The 16,877-nt window shown below is 54.5% G+C and overlaps 1 protein-coding gene across 1 annotated transcript; it reads right to left on the bottom strand.

Moving 5' to 3' along the window:
• Positions 1-1,675: 1,675 nt before the first annotated feature.
• Galr1 (galanin receptor 1) lies at positions 1,676-13,571 on the bottom strand. The gene is made up of 3 exons (XM_042693534.1): positions 12,897-13,571; positions 8,195-8,260; positions 1,676-1,993 (listed from the first exon to the last, which is right to left on the bottom strand). The coding sequence occupies exons 1-3, from the start codon at positions 13,569-13,571 to the stop codon at positions 1,676-1,678; spliced, it is 1,059 nt and encodes a 352-aa protein (XP_042549468.1).
• Between the last annotated feature and the right edge of the window lie 3,306 nt (positions 13,572-16,877).

The following is a 16,877-nucleotide window of genomic DNA, read 5'->3' as shown; positions in this document are numbered from 1 at the left end:
TGCCAGCCTCTGCAAGGCAGCCGCTCAGGGCTGGGCTCCAGCAAGGGGAATGCAAAGTAGGGAAGCTCACTGCACGGCTGCTAGACACACAGGGTTCTAGACTGTGACATTCCATGTACCATGGAAGCTGCCGGGGCCGTGAGCTGCCTGCAAGCAAGGGACTGGGCACAGAAATGGCACATAGCATTCAGTGAAAACCTCCTCTTACCAGATCTCAGCATCTCCCTGTTCTCTACTAGAAGACATTTTCACATTCTCGGGCCACTGTTTCGTTGTGAACATAAGTAATATGAAATGCCTTGGCAACTCCATTCACAACCCCAAGGGGTGATGGTTTTCACCCCACATCAAGCAGAGTAATGGTGGGGAGAATGTGCATTACATATTAGTGCTGATTTAAGCCAACAAAAGCGTGTCGCATGAGACAAGATACCCCTCAGCCTATTTCTCCACAAGATCCGTTTTCTTCCGATGAAATCCAACTCGAGCCTCCGGCCTGCTGCAGCCCTGCACTGTGTGACACGGTGCCCGGTTACGCTCCTACCCCTGCGGCTCCCTGAAGCCTGCAACCATCAGCCCCCCAGATCTGCCGACTCCGTCATCCTCGCTGCCGCCTGTGAACTGAAGCCAGAGGGGCCCGAGACACGGGGATACCTTGCTGGGCCTTATAAAACTATGACACCCTATTTCTTTCTCAATACTGGTCCTCAGTTCCTGCCGCTGGAGCAGAGCTACTCACCACTCTCTTCTGCCTCTGCTCAGTCAACTCTAAAGTCTCAGCTCGCAAGACAGTTTTAGGAGACCAAGTCCCTGCTGCCACCCCATGTTGAGCTCCGGAGGTGAGCTAGGTGGACCTCACCAGGCTGGATGGGCACGGGCCCTCCACAGCCCTGCACGCGGCCGACACCGAGAGCGGGCCCCCCGGGGGGGGGGGGGGATGGGGCAGCCTCTTCCACCCAGCATAGGTGCCTCTTTATAAATGGCACTACAGCATGTTCATCCTTGTATTTTAAAACACAAAGCTTTTGCCTGGTGCTGGTGGATCACGCCTGTCACCCTAGCTACTCGGGAGGCTGAGATCTGAGGATCATAGTTTAAAGCCAGCCTGGGCAGGAAGTCCATACGATTCTTATATCTAAATTGCCAAAAACCTACAAGCAGAACTGCAGAAGCAGCTCAGGGAGAGTTCAGGCCTGAACCCTGAGTTCAGGCCCCAGGACCAGGACAAAAATAACTAACTAACTAAATAAATAAATAATAACGCATAGCTTTTAATAGTGTCTCTTCCTTTAAACTGAAAAACAAAAGCACAGGGTTTTTTTCCCAAATACATCGCATTTAAAATAAAGATTGCAGGCTTTCCTCACCATGTTACAGAGCTTGTCTTTACAAAGAACTGACCCTACCTGTAGAAGTCTAGCAAACTTCCACTCTTCCCATGCCCGAAAACTACATAGCCTTTTCCTCCTTAGAAACACAGAGTAGTCATCGAAGAGAAAATGATCTCCAGTGGCCCAGAGTGGATGTGAACCCCCCCCCACACACACACGCACACACACGTGCAGGATATGCAGCTAGCCCAGTGAGAATGCGCAGGCCACACCAGGAGGATCTTCCTGCAGGGTCCGGTCCGCTCCCATGGGGGCCCGGCCACGGGGGATAGCTGGCCCGTCCCTCACACGTGGGTGCAGTTGGTGGACGGCGGGGTGTCCAGTCGACTTCTGCTTTCTTTGTTCTCGTGGGCAGGTGGATTCTTGCCGATGGGACACTTGAACACTTGCTTGTAGGCTTTGCGGAAGTTCTCAGAGAGGAAGGCGTAGATGATGGGGTTCACGGAAGAGTTGCTGTAGGCCAGGCAGTGCGCGGTGATGCGGAAGAAGAAGGAGGCTGGGGTCAGCGGGAAGGCCCCGAACTCCACCCACAGGTGGATGATGTGGTGGGGCAGCCAGGAGATGCCAAACACCACCACCACCACCAGGACTGTCTGCGCCGTCTGGAGCGGGGAGGGAGGGGGAGGGGAGGGGAGGGCAACAAGGAGGAAAGGCACCCATTACAACCAGAAAGCACAGAGCGTCCCACAATGCACCCTGAGATCGTTCTGTGACAAGATGCTGAATCTGCTGGGGCGTGAACCTTGCCTGCTGCCCTGCTCCTGACTGCCTCGGGACCGATTGCTGCCGTCTGTGGCAATTACCTCACCTGTATGAAATCCCTTGTAGACTGGGTCTTGGGAATCAATATATGTAAAGACTTAAGGCTGTGATTTCAAATAGAAAAGGTCTACACCAGACACAAGCTGTAGCACACGCCTGTAATCCCAGCTCTAGGAAGTTGAAGGAGAACTGAGAATATGAAGCTAGCTTGGGCTACATAGAAAACAAGACCTTGTCTCACAGCCCACACACTCGCAGCATACACACACACAGAACAGCAGGGGTTGAACTTTCCTCCAGACAGCCCCCCCCAGCCCCGGGAGAAGAGCTCACTTCTCCTCATCAACAGCGGGAATTAAAGACCACAGCACTGGTGCCCTGGGCCATTCACCTCTCCAGACTCAGCCCTGTCTGCTGTATGGCTTCATCTTTTCCTTGTGGCTCCTGAGGCCTGTCAGGGTGCCCTGCATGGCTTCTGAGTGCATGGCAGAAAGTGGCTCCAGGCTGGCTGTGTCTTCCTGGCCGCAGGCAGTGTGGTGAGCACACGTCACCTGTCAGGGACCGCCCGCCGGAGGCTCAGACAGAGCCTGTCCAAAGGCAGCACGACAGAGCTAGCCATGGGAGCCACTGGGAGGCCACTCCATGATGTCAAAGGGAAGAGTGCCCGTGTGCGTGTACACGCCTTCCTGAAGGCGATCCGATGTGCTGCGATGGTCGCTTCTGTCCAGCAGGCACTGCGGCAGAGCCCGGCCAGAATCTGGTGGCCCAGGCAAGACCAACAAGGCGGAGGGTGTGGCAGAGGGTGAATACCGCCAATCACCCCATCTCCTCCCATGCCACCCACAGGTCTGGGAGACACAGCAGGCCCCCATGCTCACGTGGAATGGGGGCCCCGGTGAGGACCCCCCCCCGCTGCTCCCTCTGCTGCCACCCCAGGGCCCTTTCCAAGCAGAGCACAGAGGAAGTGGGGACAGAGGCCCCAGAAGATAACATGTGTACATCTGTGTCCGCTCCCCGCTCAGACACGGATGCTCCCCGCTGACCTGTCCACAAAGGCTCATGGGTAGCTTGCTCTGTCCGGGGCTCATTCCTTACAGGAGACACGCAACCTGGCTCTTGCCACACACAGCTCACCTAGTGAGCCATCCAGGGTGAACTTGAACACAGGGAGTGGGCCCTGGTGGGGGCAGCCCACTGTACCACACGGCTTTTCCTGGCACTGCCCTGTGCTCCACAGACCAGGCCGCCTGGCCAGTCCCTCCCTGACCGGTCATGGCACCCAGGTTCAGAGAGCGCCCGGAAGCTCTTGGTCTGTCTCCTCCCAGTTAAACGCTTGGTTGGGAAGGAAAGTTGGGAGATTTAAGAAAAATGAGAAAGGAGAAGGCGTGGTAAAAAACACATGAACCCTCATTTTCTTGTAACTTCACACTGAGAGTAATTGGTCCTGGGAATCACTGTTACAACATCAACTCCTCCATGTAAAACATGATTCGTGCCACGTAGGACTGCAGGGGGGCGGGTGAGGGAGCGCCACACTGCCCCAAGGGACATCCACGCCAGGGCCGGTCCACGCCACCTCGCCGTGTGATGCCTTCCACACAGGAAGTGGTGCCGACGAGGAAATGTGTGATCCCAATGCTTCCAGGGTGGGTGCAGGTGGCAAAACAAAACACAAGCAGAAGATTACCCGGGAGGGAAGATGGGAGCGAGGAAACCAGAAGCCAGGCAGAGATGGCGGCAGGGAGAGTCGGTTTCAGGTCAAGACTGGCCAACACCAGGAAGGTAGAGATGGCGGAAGGGACCATCGGGTGTCAGGTCAAGACTGGCCAACACCAGGAAGGGGTGGACCCAGGAGGCTGCGCAGGACTCCGGCCTGACAGCAGGTCCGGGTGGAAGCTGATTGCACGACCTTTAAAAAATGGTCTCCCCTGGCTGAGTCTCAGCTTCCTTGTTCGTGAAGAGGACGAGGCAGTGAAATGATGATGGCCAGATTGTGCCTAATCCATTAAGCTCTAAAGCAACTCAGGGATAAAACCCACAGACAGGTGCTGCGGGGTGAAAGCTTACACACCACGTCCACCTACTGCCTGGTGCAAAAAGCAAACAGAGGAGCTACTCATGTGTACGAAGGCACTGTTTGCTACCAATCCATTTATCCATTAGGGCACAAGAAATGCCATTCTCTAGTGATTTGATCCAACGATCTAGAAATGATTATCCTGCGAACAGAACAGAAAGCATCCTTCCCTTTCCATCCATCTCTCCACTTCACAAAATAATTGCTGTATCAATATTCCATGTCACTGCTTCTTTTAGGAAATGTTTACTAAGTGCAGAGCAGAATGAGGCCCCCCCATATACACACACAGCTCAGTGATAAGATCCTTACCTTTCCCGACCCTCAAGGGCAGGGTGCCCAGCTGCACCACGGCGTCCTGCGGCGTGGGTGGCTTACCTGAGTGTTGGGTTTACTGGGAGTTCTCCTTTACATCAGTCTCAGAAACAGGGACAACAGCTGGGCTTTTTTTTTTTTTTAATTCTCCTCATCGCTTTGAGACATGACTGGGTAACAATTTACAATAGAAATGTTGGGGAAGAATGCTGATGAGCGTGTACGTAAACAATCATAAGCCTGCTCCTAAGAGAACTGATTAACTCGGTTGGGTCCCAGCTGGGGTCCCGGAGGCTCTAGTGCCCTCCCGGGAGCAGCCCGGCCTGCGGGGCAACACTGTCTTCCTGGGCCTCACCCACTGACACGTCACAAGCCTTGGAACACTGTCTTCCTGGGCCTCACCCACTGACATGTCACAAGCCTTGGAACACTGTCTTCCTGGGCCTCACCCACTGACACGTCACAAGCCTTGGTTCTGATTTTTGGACTGACTCCACCTTAGCCGCAGAAACAGGAAGGATCAAATGCACCCGTGTGTGTGGCTGGACATTGGGTGAGGCCAGGGGAAGCAAGCAGGGGAAGCTCTGTGCTGCTGGGAAACCACCCTTCTTAATCCACCAACAGCCTCAAACATGCTAAACTCAGAAGACAGGATGTCCAGCACACACCAAGTCGGCTATGTGGTCATCACAGAGCACGGGCACCGATCCCCGCCCTGGGTGCTAGGAGAACAGCACCCCCTGGATGGAGGCTTTCCTAAACTCAGAAGTCTCTGCCTCCTCTCCCTGCCTGATTCCTATGGTGGTGGTTACTGGACAGTCATCAGGCAATGTGCATCTTTTATAAGCTCACCCCTGATGAATTACATAAAAGCCACAACAAAAATCACCTAGCTCATCCTCCCCAGATAAAAGACAATCTCTTATGGGTTTAATAATGATAACCCCCAAATTCAAGGAGATAACACTTATCTTTCGCTCTGAAAATACCAGTGTAATAATGAGAGCCCCTAGAACCAGTATCTGTACTGTTGATCACATCTGTTTTTATAGCGTAACATCTCAATGTTTTCTTTCATGGCAAAAAGCCAGTCAAGTTATGTTCTGGCCAGGCTTGGCAGCTCAAGCCTGCAATCTTATCTACACAGCAGGTGAAGATAAGGCCAGCTGGAGGAAATTAAAGATGACCCTATCTGAAAAGCAAACTACAATCAAAAGCATGGGGAGCATGGCTCACGCAGTAGAGCCCTTGGCCAGCAAGCAGAAAGCCCTGAGTTCAAGCTCCGTTTTATGTATGTTTAAAGCTCTGTCCTAAATCTCTATGCTACTTGATGATCGGCCCCTTATAATGTGGTGCTTGTGCCTTATGCAGAGAGAGTCCAGAGAACATGAGACTCCCTCCTGACTGTGTGAGCTCCTTTCCAAGGCATCTGAGACCCCTGTCCCTTCTTCAAAGAGTCTTTCTCACAAGACACCTAGTGGAACTTGGCAGGACCAGCTAAGAATCACAAACAGCAAGTGCAGCATGCCTTGTGTGAATGACAGACAACATCTCTCAGATGGCTTCACGACAGGGAGACAGAAAAACAGCAAGCAAGCGAAATGAAGCAACACAGCAGATAAAAGAGCCACAAGGAGAGTTAAATATATAAAGGGGATCTGACGCCCGCTGAGGGGCTGTGAGAAGGGAAAGACGTTTTGTTCCCACTTTTCAAAGGCTAACTTTCTTTCTCATAGGGTAAGAATGAGCAAAAGAATAACTTTTAATAGGGCTGGGAAGGTGGCGGCTCAGTGGTAGAGCACTTGCCTTGCATGCATGAGGCCCTGGGTTTGATTCCTCAGCACCACATAAACAGAAAAAGCTGGAAGTGGCACTGTGGCTGAAGTGGTAGAGTGCAAGCCTTGAGCTGAAGAGCTGAGGGACAGCGCCCAGGCCCAGAGTTCAGGCCCCATGACCGACAAAAACAAAACAAAACAAAAAAGAATAACTTTCAATAAATATGTATTTTACATGCATGGGCCTGTATTGTGCATACATCTATACAAATAAGTTGTTAAACTATCTACTAATCTTTTTTATTGTAAAACAAAATAGAAGCTCTTCCGCTTGTTTCTGGTAAGACAGAATAGCACTTTGCTATTCTTGAATACTTTTACCCTCTCTCTCCAAAACCTCTACACACATAGAGATGAAGCTAGCTGTAGCTGCACATAAGTTCCAGTGCGTGGTCAAGACATACCTTTTTTTTTTCTTCCAGTGGCCACAAACTCTTTTGAGTCAATAATAAATGGTCGGCATAGTTCAGCAATGCCGTCTCTATTAGAGCTGAGCAGACCTCCTTCCTCCCAAAAGCAATCCATCTTTCCCTCCCTTGCCTCTCCAACTGCTTCTCTTGCTGAATACTCAACAGAATTGCACATCCATCTCTTCCACTACAACGCTAGCTTCGAAATGCAGCCAGCACCTCTTAGAATCCCATGGGCTGGCTAGGCCCTGCACAAGGTAACTACTCTATATATCACCATCTAGGGAGAAATCACAAGCAATCCTCAATTGTTTGTAATCAATCAGTTTCTCGGCTTTGAGAAGTGTGCCTCAAAGGAAAAAATGAACTGGCTGGTAAAACTGTAAAATCTGCAGCAGAAATGTACATTCATGAAATGCCAGAGGAAACGGCTTTTATAGCTGATTCCACTCATATAATTTAACACTTCCTCTGCTATAGAGAAGGGCTAGAGTTTAAAATGAAGCCCACATAACCAGGAGGGGCAGACGGAGCAAGCAGGGGGAGAGGCTCGTGATGGGCAGGGCTCTGAGCAGACCTCACAGGACAGGCACAAGGCCTCAGGGGTGGCTTCTCCTCCCGTTTTCTGCCATTGGTTATCAGCTTCAGCCATAGCACTGTTTCTAAACAGAGAAGTCAGAAAAGCTGTCCTTCATTTAAGGAGCATGTATAGAGTAAATATGATTATCTAACTGGGCATTTCTGAGAATCATTTATGACATTGTTCATAATAAATATCTTAAAAGAAAAACAAAGCAATTTAAGATACTACCACTAATGTCTGTGGGTTTCAAATGCCTGGTGTTAATCTTTTTCTACCTAATCAGATTGTCTACGAGTCTCCTTCCACTGTCTAAAATCAGAAAGTATATAGATTTTATCTGAGTAAGAGTTAAATGAGGCCCAGTGCATAAAACAGCCATGTCCAAGACAGGTGGATGCTTTCGTCTTACTCAGGGAGAGCTTCCTTAACTAGAGATCCTCTGGAGGAGAAAGATCGAGAAGGGCCGATGGAGCTACCGCGTCTTCCTCCCTGTGCCCTGGGAGCCAGGAATAGCACCAGTGCAGGGAGGAGTCCCGGAGCTCATGTAGCTGCTCTTCTGTTCTTTGTGACGGTTTTTACTGATGTTCGCTCAAGAGAATCAAGCCAGGCTTTTTGGAATTGCACCAGAAATGGCAAATGAACAAGCACACACCTAGTTGGCATGCCCTCACCAAACCTGGCCTTCACTGCCCTACCCCTTAGTGGAAATTTCTGCCTTGGAGAGTCCACTTCATATGTGTGGGGTGGACATGAGGACAATTAAAACCAGAAGTAAACCAGGTTCTCAAAAGTGAGAGGCAATATTTTCAGGAAAATGTTACCTTTTTCTTGGATGCTTCAGACTTCTTTGATATGTTCTTCAACTTTTTGTGCAGATGACTCAGGACCTGCGAGACACAGACCAATGAAACTGGTTTGCTTCACACCCACTACCATCACCTGTTTGTTTTGCCCTGTCAATTACTGGCATTCTGAACTGGTAACATCACTGTTTGATGAAAGTAGAAACTCCAGTCATGGGGTAAAGGAGCCGCGAGTCTGAATCACCAGGTATATTTAGACTATCCCAGAAAGACTGGTCACCACCCAAGCTAGTATGTAGCCATGTAAAGTTCTGGAAGACCGAGAACTGGGATTTCTTTCAGAAAGACTTACCCCAGGACCTCCTCCTACATGCTATTGGTCTGTCTTCTGGCTCGTCTCTGCTGTGGGCTGAACACAATACTACCCTGGAGTTCATGAAAATGAAAGGCTTGCACTCTGAGAGTTTACCCTCCAATGTGGAGAGCCCAACGAACAAGCAGAAAATGTTGTCAGACATCCTTCTTCAGCGGGGCCAATGTGTTCCTCCCATTCGACCCTACGAGCCCTCTCCTCCTGCAGGAGCCCTTTCCTCCCGTGTGCCCCTCTCCACTGCAAATCTCCAGAATGCCAAGCACCACCCATGCACCCACCCGACCTCCTGTCATCTGGTACTCAAATTCTACCCCATGCCATGTCTTTAGACAGCTTTTATCTGGGGACTAGCATCAACGATGGCTTATGACTATCCCCATCAGGAGACACGCTGGTTTCTGTAAGAGAGGAAGCTGTCCTCTCTTGCCAGTGCACCCTTCCAGAGAAACGACGTGAGATTCTTGGTTGCATACAGGAATCCCCAACATGAGCTTGAGCCATGGTGCCAACCCTTCAGGACCCACGCCAGGCCTCCTGTTTCTATGCCCTGAGGGGACACCTGGAGCAGATTCTGTGCCCGGGTGGCTGAGGGCTTCAGACTGCCCATGGCAGAACTGGAGGCAGCTCCAGCCCCGTCTCTGCTTTTCTCTAGCACTGCAGCATGGAATAATTCAACTCAACTGGCCTTGCTGAGAAGCCTGTTCCATTGCTCGGCATCAGTCCTGCCATAATGGAGAACCTACAAGTATTCTTGCCAGCCTCGACCTGCGAGCAGCGATGCTGCCATGCCCGGTGTGAGCTCCCCTCAGCTCCTCCTCCCGGCTGAGGCACCACCACGCGGCTTTCCGCAATGCCCCGCATCGTGCACAGCTGGACAGGACATTCGGGGTGAGTCCTCACACACAGACAACAAGCTGCCTTCTGCCAGCAGACACTGAAGCATAAAGATGGACTGAGAATAGATCAGAAAGGAGCTTTTCTACACAAGGTGAGATGATCTAGTAAGATGGGAAAGGGGGGGGGGGGGGCAAGCAGAGGCAAGACACTACCTAAGGGACAAGACCAGCAAGCCGGCCAGCAGCTCCCTGCCCTGTAGACCACAGGATAACACTGGCCATTGAGATCAAGGAGCACAGAAGCTGCCAGAGGAATGGCTGTGACAGGAAGCCAGAGAAGGACACCAGTGCGGGGGACCAGCTCCTACACTCCTCAGAAGTTGTACACAGTTCAACAACTTCCAAGCTCCTAAGAATACTGAACGCCGCCCAATGCCCAACAGAGAAAAGTATCCCAGGCATTTCTTCTCCTTAGCTCCATTTCTCTTCGTAGCTCAGGCTCTAAGCGCTCGGAGCCATCTTGGGATGAGTCTTCAGGAAGAAGAGTGCGCAGGCAGCATGATGGGCTGTGTTGGCCATTCTGTACATTTCAGAATGTGTGAAAGAAGGCAACTTCACCCATCCAAGCCAGGGCACACTGGGCGCAGGCTGGGCTGTGAAGGAGACTGGGTTTGCCCACAGGGGTGTGTCCCATGTCACAATAAGAGAAGCAAGGGGGGGAAGCAGCCTCACAGAGACAAGACTGGGGTGGGAGGGGATGGGGGGATGGGAAGGGTTGGGTCAGCCTCAAAGATGCATCCTCCAGCCCTGCAAAGCACAGCACACTACCTCAGCAATTCTCTCAAAAAGTTTAAAATAAAGCACACTCTAATATTAACCACTTTCCCGGGCTCTCTACCTCCTCCCCTGAGGCCATCAGCTAGATAACCAGTGCTGAACATAACACTCAAGTATCAAGGCATTGCACACACTAATGTCCACACCAAGGAAAGGCACTTGAAAGAACTCATCTCCAGCTATTCATGCCAAGAATGAACTTGCAAATATTAACTTGAACAGGAAAGATTACCAGTTGTGCCTAGAAACAGCCTCTTTCCATATGAAAAATACCCAAATGATGGTCTGTTTATTGCATTTTTAAACATTACTTTTGAAACTTTCCTTCTGTGGGACTTCTATAAATTCTTAAATGGCAGCCTATGTAGTTCAAACAGTTTCTTGTTTCCATAGATTTCCAGATAGTTTTCCTGAAGGCTTTGTGGAAATGAAGTTAATGTTCTAAAGCAGGAATTAGCAATCGAATAGCCAAGTATTTTAAGAATCCCATTAGCACCAAGCCTCCCATTCTTCCGGCCCCATCCACTGCCCTTCCCTGAGAACCTTTCCTGAGTCATTTACCATCTACCGAAGCTGGTCTGGGTTTCACACCTCCACAGCAGCTTTGCCTGATTCCTAAAACAGGGGCCGGGTCTCCCCCGCAGGCGACTGTACATCACATCACTGCTGAGGGCCACCGCCTCTGCGTCACAGTGCAGAAACTGTCATTCCAAAGTGCTGCACTCTGGCTCTTTATCAAACCCTGTGTCAACTGCGCAGCACATGCAACTGCCCACGCAGTCCATTCTTCCAGATACTACCCAAAAACGCTACCATCCACAGCAGAGGCCACCGTGCAGAGGCTATGAATGTGAAGGTGCCAGCTCACTTTAAATGCGCTTGCGAGGGACAGACATCTTACAAACACTACTGATACTATTTCTTGAGTCTCACCTCAGCAGAAATAAAACGAGAGACATGAAGGGATGGAAATAGGTGAAAACTTCTGAAATTGGTTTCCAGTGTGTGTGTGTGTGTGTATGTGTGTGTGTGTGTGTGTGTGTGCACATGCGTGCAAACGTGCATGTGTGTGTGCACAACGGGGCTTGTATGTGCATGAGTGTGCATCTTGAGTGTAGGGGTTCATGTGTGTGTGACAGTGGGCTTGTATGCATGTGAATGTGTGTATGCACAAGTGGGAATGAGTGTATGGAAGTGTGTCATAGGTGTGTTCCCTCGATGATAACAGTCTGGGCGGGGGGTGTTGGGCACAGTGGCGTTTGCTACAAGAACTGACAAGACAGAACAGGTCAACGTTACTGGAATGTCAGTACGTCAGTACGTTTGCCAAGAGTTCAAGACTTTTTAACGAGCATAAACTTCAAAGCCCATGATTAATGACACCATCTGTGAGCGAGTCTCAGACCACTGCTGGGCTCTGCGGGAGCGAGATCACAGCTCACAGCTATCGCAGGGGAGGTGGGCGGGGCAGCAGCGGGTCCTCCAAGCCTCAGGGCGGGGCACATGTCCATCCCTACCTAGACACTGTCCAGACCGCCCTCCTACTGATCCAAACGGGAAACCCCGACTCCTTCCCACCCTGGGTTCTCTGCAGCCTTAGTCCAGCCTCTGACGACATAGCTCTTCCCTCTACAAAGCTAAACTGCACAAAATTATATCCAGAGCTCCCAAGCAGCAGGTTACTGATCTTCCCAAAGCCTCCGTGTACAGGGGCCAAGTGAGGACCAGGGCAGCACTGGAGCCACGGAGCAGAGATGAGAGAGCCACAGGGCAGCACTAGGTGCCACAGGGAAGGGCTGGGAGCCACGGGGCAGGGCTGGGAGCCACGGGACAGGGCTGGGAGCCACGGGGCAGAGATGAGAGCCACGGGGCAGGGCTGGGAGCCACGGGGCAGAGATGAGAGCCACGGGGCAGGGCTGGGAGCCACGGGGCAGGGCTGGGAGCCACGGGGCAGGGCTGGGAGCCACGGGGCAGAGATGAGAGCCACGGGGCAGGGCTGGGAGCCACGGAGAAGAGATGAGAGCCACGGGGCAGCGCTGAGAGCCACGGGTCAGGGCTGGGAGCCACGGGGCAGGGCTGGGAGCCACGGGGCAGGGCTGGGAGCCACAGGGCAGGGCTAGGAGCCGCGGGGCAGGGCTGGGAGCCACGGAGAAGAGATGAGAGCCACGGGGCAGCGCTGAGAGCCACGGGTCAGGGCTGGGAGCCACGGGGCAGGGCTGGGAGCCACGGGGCAGGGCTGGGAGCCACAGGGCAGGGCTGGGAGCCGCGGGTCAGGGCTGGGAGCCACGGGGCAGCGCTGAGAGCCACGGGTCAGGGCTGGGAGCCACGGGGCAGGGCTGGGAGCCACGGGGCAGGGCTGGGAGCCACGGGGCAGAGCTGGGAGCCACGGGGCAGAGCTGGGAGCCACGGGGCAGAGATGAGAGCCACGGGGCAGAGATGAGAGCCACGGGGCAAGGCTGGGAGCCACGGGGCAGAGATGAGAGCCACGGGGCAGAGCTGGGAGCCACGGGGCAGAGATGAGAGCCACGGGGCAGAGATGAGAGCCACAGGCAGCCCTGATAGCCTCGTTGCAGCACTGGGCACCACAGGCAGTGCAGGAGCGCTGTCACCAGCGCAGGGACACGAGGCCCCTCCCCCCGCGGCCGTCCCCCCTCCCCCAGGCCGGGGCACCCACCTTGGCATAGCAGAAGCAGATGAGCAGCAGCGGCAGCAGGTAGCCGAAGACGAAGGTGCTCACCACGTAGGCCTTCTTGTGCAGCTTGTTGGGCCACTGGTCCCAGCAGAAGGTCTGGTTGTTGGCGCCGCGGTGGAAGAGGCGCTGGTGGTAGGCGACGGGCGAGGCCAGCGCGATGGACAGCGCCCAGATGAAGGCCAGGCCCAGCAGCGCGTTGCGGGACACCCTGAGCGCGGGCGAGCGCCGCGCGTGCACGATGGCCACGTAGCGGTCCACGGACATGGCGGCCAGGGTGAAGACGCTGACCAGCATGGACACGGTGAAGAAGTAGTGGGTGAACTTGCAGATGAAGGCGCCCAGCACCCAGGTGGGCAGCGCGTACACCGAGGCCTGGAAGGGGATGCAGAAGAGCAGGTAGGCCAGGTCTGCGATGCTCAGGTTGAGGATGAAGAGGTTGGTGGTGCTGCGGGGCCGGCCGGGCGGGCTGCGCGCCAGCACCGCGATCACCACGCCGTTGCCCAGCACGCCCAGGGCGAAGATGAGGCCGAACACCACCAGCGTGACCAAGTTGTCCACGCCGATGCCGAGCAGCGGCCGCGGCTCGGGCGCGGGGAGCCCGGGGAGCGCGGCCCCGCTCCCGTTCCCCTCGCTCAGGTTGGCCGGCGGCGGCTCCATCGCTCGCCCGGACGCACGGCCGGGGCCGCGCCGGGCACGGGGCGGGGAGCGCGGCCGCGAGCCGGCGGAGGTCCGGGGAGGACGGGATCCCCGGGCTGAGCGGGCCGGCCGGCCGCTCCGGAGCCCCGCGCGCCGCACCTGTTGCGGAGTCTCCGCGGGTCTCCCCGGCGCCGCGCGCCGCCGTCCAGCCCCGGCCGGGGTGCGGAGGGTCCCCGGGCGCGCGCCGGGCTCCGCGCGAGGAGCGCGGTCGGCGGCTCCGGGCCTGGTGAAGACTTCGTGCGGCCGCGGCCCGCGCCTCGCACAGGCCCCGGGAAGTCCGAGCGCGCGGGCGCCGCCGCCTCCCGCTGCCCCGGGCACCCTGGGCTCCGGGAGGCCGCGCGCTCACTCCACCTGGCCCTGGTCACCGAGACAACGGCGCCCCCGCCAGTGCGCCCGCCCCGCCCCGCCCCACATCGCCCCGCCCCGCCACGCCACGCGCCCGCCCCGCCCTGCCCTCCCCGCCACGCGCCCGCCCTGCGCCCACCTTGCCACACCCTCCCCGCCACGCGCCCTCCCCACGCTCCCGCGAGCCCCCGTTCCGGACGGCCTCGGCGGGGGCGCTCCGCGCTCCATGAACAAATCTGCAGACCCAGGACCGCGGCCAGCCCAGCCCTGCGTGAGTTGGAAGAGCTGGACTCGAACCGCGGGCTGGGGTTTCCACGGAGGAGGGAGGGAGGAGGGAACCCACACCGCACGCCACGCCCAGCCCGACCTTGGGACCGGCCCAGCTCCCAGGAAGCGCCGGCCGCTCCGCCGCCCGGCCCGGCCCGCGCGCCCGCGGTGCCCGTGTCTCTCACCCTCGCCCCATAGAGACCGGGCGTCCGTTGAGCGCTGGGCACGAGGCGGCAATGGGCACTGGAGCACAGAGGCGCGCGGGCGCCCCCTCCCGGGGCCCCGCACGCAGGGCGCGGACGGGGCGCGGGCCTGGAGCGGAGACACCGCGGACCAACGCGGCGCCCCAGCCAGACCCCAGGCCACTCACCCAAAGCCCGCCCGCGGCCTAGGGTCGCCCTCGGGGTCTAACGCGGGAACGCCCCGCACAGGGTCGGCACATGGGGGCGCTGCGCTCGGACACCCGGGCCCCGCCTGGCCCGCACCCCGGCCCCCCCTGGCCAGCACCCCTGCCCCCCCTGGCCAGCACCCCGGCCCCGCCTGGCCAGCACCCCGGCCCCGCCTGGCCCGCACCCCGGCCCCGCCTGGCCAGCACCCCGGCCCCGCCTGGCCAGGGCAACTAACTTAATAGCATTTGCCGTGTCCTGTGTTGGCCACCTCCGAACTCACCGCCCGCCTCCAGCACGTTTTACCAAGCACCCTCCAGGCCACCATGGAAGTCGCTTTTCTGAGCTTCCCAAATCTCCAGCCCCCAGGCCTCAGACCCCGTGTCCGGCCAACCAGCCATTCCTTCGGCAGGGATGGCCGGCGCGTTGGTTCTTTTAAAAGCACTGGGGCGCCTCGGAGGGTTGGGTTGGTGTCGGGTTAGGGGAGGGTTGGCAGCGCGCTCTGTGCCGCCCATGGCCCTGTCACCGGGCCCGGACCTGCGTCCCCAGCGCTGTTTTTGCCTCTTGTGGCTTTTTCACCCTTCTCGTGCCCTGTGGTCTTTTCAGAACAGCGCATAACTGCATTACTTCAAACGTGAATCTGCCAGTCCCTATTTCTTAACAGCCGAGTTTAGTTCATTTATATTTGTTGCACACTTACCTCAGTGTGTTTGTGAACATTTAATCCCACTTTGCGTGTGTTTTCTGGGTTTTGCAGGTGGCTCTCCCTGCTGTTTTCTCTCTGGAATGTTCTCCAACCCATACCCAGAGGCTGCCTGCGTGGGAGTAGGGGATCCTGCTCAGCTGGGGACTCTCTGGCAGGAGTTTCCCCTGTTATCCGATGTTGTCATCCTGCTGGCAAATTACAGGGTCACTTTGCTGCTTTCCTCTCCAGGGCGTTTACCACAGCCTACATTATAGTTTTAATATCTCTTTTAATAAAAACAATGTTTTTGAATCTCCAGAATCTGTGGAAGTGTTTGGTACATGGCTCCCAAGAGTAACCAGAAAAATAGAAAAATAATAAAAAGCAGTGCTTATTTATTCCCCCCCCCGCCCCCCCAGGGAGAGGAGCTGGGAGAAAGAGCCCATGGTTTTACCTGGCGACCCAAAAGGATGACACTAACTCCTTCCCTGAACGGGGGAGGATGGAAGAAACAATGAAGGGGTGGGAACTGGGCTAAACTTGAGGTAACCGGTAGGTATGAAGTTGACAGGAATGCCCATGGATGAATTAGTCTTGAGTTAGTGGGAGAGCTCAGACCTGGAGACAGACATGTACTTAGAAGATCAACTGTTGTCACCACCACTCTCCCAGGCTCAGAAAGACATTGTCAGTAGTAATTTAGTTTTGCAGTTCCCCTCCCATTCAGCATATCAGCACAGCAGCACAGCCAGGGTTGGTTTAGCCCATCCAACCCCTGGCCAGCTGTGTTCTTCACCTATGTCCAGTGCAAACCTTTGTTTCTGCTTTCAAAATTTCCTTCAGTGTGTCTCAATGCTTTTTAAAAACATGGCTCCCTTTTCTTGTGACATTGTTTTGCCCTTGCAGACAGACAGCAGTTTTCTCTCCGAATAATGAGTTATTTCACCTTCTTCTGTCTTTAGTTTTGTCCCAAGGCATTCTTTTGTAGATATTTTGAATCTCTCCGTTTTTAAATTTGTATCACTAGTATTTTGTAACTTCTAGGTTTGTGAAGATTTTAGTTTTCTGACTCAGAAAATAAGGGTTCGTATTTTCCCCCAGTTTCAGATGCTTCTAGGCCATTTTCTCAATCTGAAATGCTCTTGGGATCCTGACTCCGTGAGCTATGTGCTCTTTCAGATCTCTTGGTTTCCATCTAAGCTGTTTTAGTGCTACCTCTCCGGCTATTTGCCCTCTTTTCACATTTGTTCTTGATTTCTAATTGATTTTTTTGACAAATGTACCAAGACTCAATATTTTTCTCCTCGTTGCTCATGTTTCTAATTACTTCTCTTCTTTCTTTTAGTGTGCTGGTATCATATTCTGAAAATATTAATGCCTGAACTCCTTGGAGCCTGATTGTGGTTTTATGATTTCTCTCAAGTCCTATTCTTGTTTACAGCTTTTGCTTTTGTTTCTAAACTTTGTCCTGCAGGTTTCTTCAGCCCAAGTGTATCTGTGACAACTTTATGATCCCTACATTCAGAGTACTTTCCCAGAAAAATATGTCCAGTTACATCTATCATCAGCCCTGCAGTGCCATCA

The sequence above is a fragment of the Dipodomys spectabilis genome, unplaced genomic scaffold (assembly GCF_019054845.1).
Source record: "Dipodomys spectabilis isolate Male_0828 unplaced genomic scaffold, ASM1905484v1 ptg000169l, whole genome shotgun sequence".
Lineage (NCBI taxonomy): Eukaryota > Metazoa > Chordata > Mammalia > Rodentia > Heteromyidae > Dipodomys > Dipodomys spectabilis.
Note: the sequence above shows the minus strand (reverse complement) of the source record. Positions and strands in the feature narration are given on the sequence as shown.